This window comes from Asparagus officinalis, chromosome 7 (assembly GCF_001876935.1).
Source record: "Asparagus officinalis chromosome 7, Aspof.V1, whole genome shotgun sequence".
Classification (NCBI taxonomy): domain Eukaryota; kingdom Viridiplantae; phylum Streptophyta; class Magnoliopsida; order Asparagales; family Asparagaceae; genus Asparagus; species Asparagus officinalis.
Genome location: NC_033800.1, coordinates 109,845,818 through 109,847,078, shown reverse-complemented (window position 1 = coordinate 109,847,078; position 1,261 = coordinate 109,845,818). Strand labels below are relative to the sequence as shown.

The following is a 1,261-nucleotide window of genomic DNA, read 5'->3' as shown; positions in this document are numbered from 1 at the left end:
AGGTTAAAAATAGTGTTGAAAAATTCACCCCTTCAATAATCTTCAGTAATACACAACTAATCGTGATCTATTCCTAACATAACTAACAACATATCCTACTCCAATAAAAAAAAAAAAAATTTTGAGTACCCCACGTCCCCTCCCTCCTAATGTAAGTAGTTGCAACCTTTTTCTCACCAACTCATCCTCTAGAAGACCTCAGCTTGCCCCACCTCCTCCAACTAGCACCACCTCTTCACTCATTTGGATCTACTCCCGCAACAGTCAAACTCCTATAAATCCCCCCCTCTGATACCACCTCCCCACAACCCAAATCCGAAAAAAAAAAACCCATAAAGAAAAAAACCTCAAAAAAATCTGAAAAATAAAACACAAGGCATGGGGAGGTCTCCGTGCTGTGAGAAAGCCCATACAAATAAAGGAGCATGGACGAAGGAAGAGGATGACCGGCTTATCGCCCACATCCGGGCCCACGGCGAGGGCTGCTGGCGGTCGCTGCCGAAGGCTGCCGTTCGATGCGGGAAGAGCTGCCGGCTGCGGTGGATTAATTACCTCCGGCCCGATCTCAAGCGTGGGAATTTTACACAAGAGGAGGATGATCTTATCATCAACCTCCACAGCCTCCTTGGCAACAAGTAAGCAATCGAACATGTCTCTCCGTATTGATTGATAATATTTAATATTTTAATCACGAAAATAATGTTATTTTGAGCTATTACTTTCGTGGGCGGAAAGCTTTAATTATTTTACGCAACAATTATTTTGAACCTGTTCGTAAGTACGTATCGGCAGAGGATTTTATTTAAGATCTGCTTTCTTTGCATTAAAACTTGAGCGCTTCTTTTGAACATTGAGACTAAGTATGAAACGCTACACATGTCCTTCCCAGTTATTTCCTTGTGGTTCTGCGATATATAAATAATTAACGAAGTAGCTATATAATAATCGATCCCAAATATAGTTTGGCACCAAAATAATTTATCGAACAAGGTTGAGGGATTGCAATCTTTAACAAAGTTTTTTTTAGATAACCACCAATTCGACAAATGGTTTTGGTATAATGTGTGTAACATTTTTTAAAGGTAAAGAGTTTTTGTTGCTATCCCAAAACTATACACTTCAAAAATGTTGGGATGAAAGAAAGGCATGATATATTTGCGTACAGGTGGTCATTAATAGCAGGTAGGCTACCCGGCAGGACGGACAACGAGATCAAGAACTATTGGAACACGCACATCAGACGGAAGCTCCTAAGCCGAGG

At 40.8% G+C, this 1,261-nt stretch overlaps 1 protein-coding gene across 1 annotated transcript in view; it reads left to right on the top strand.

Moving 5' to 3' along the window:
- The window catches only part of LOC109850178 (myb-related protein 308-like), a 1,340-nt gene continuing 368 nt past the window's right edge, over nt 290-1,261 (top strand). The window contains exons 1-2 of the mRNA XM_020420123.1: nt 290-635; nt 1,166-1,261. The exon at nt 1,166-1,261 is cut by the window's right edge and continues 368 nt beyond it. Of these exons, the coding sequence (XP_020275712.1) occupies nt 379-635; nt 1,166-1,261 (353 nt within the window). The 5' untranslated portion in view covers nt 290-378. The remainder of the gene's footprint in view (nt 636-1,165) is intronic.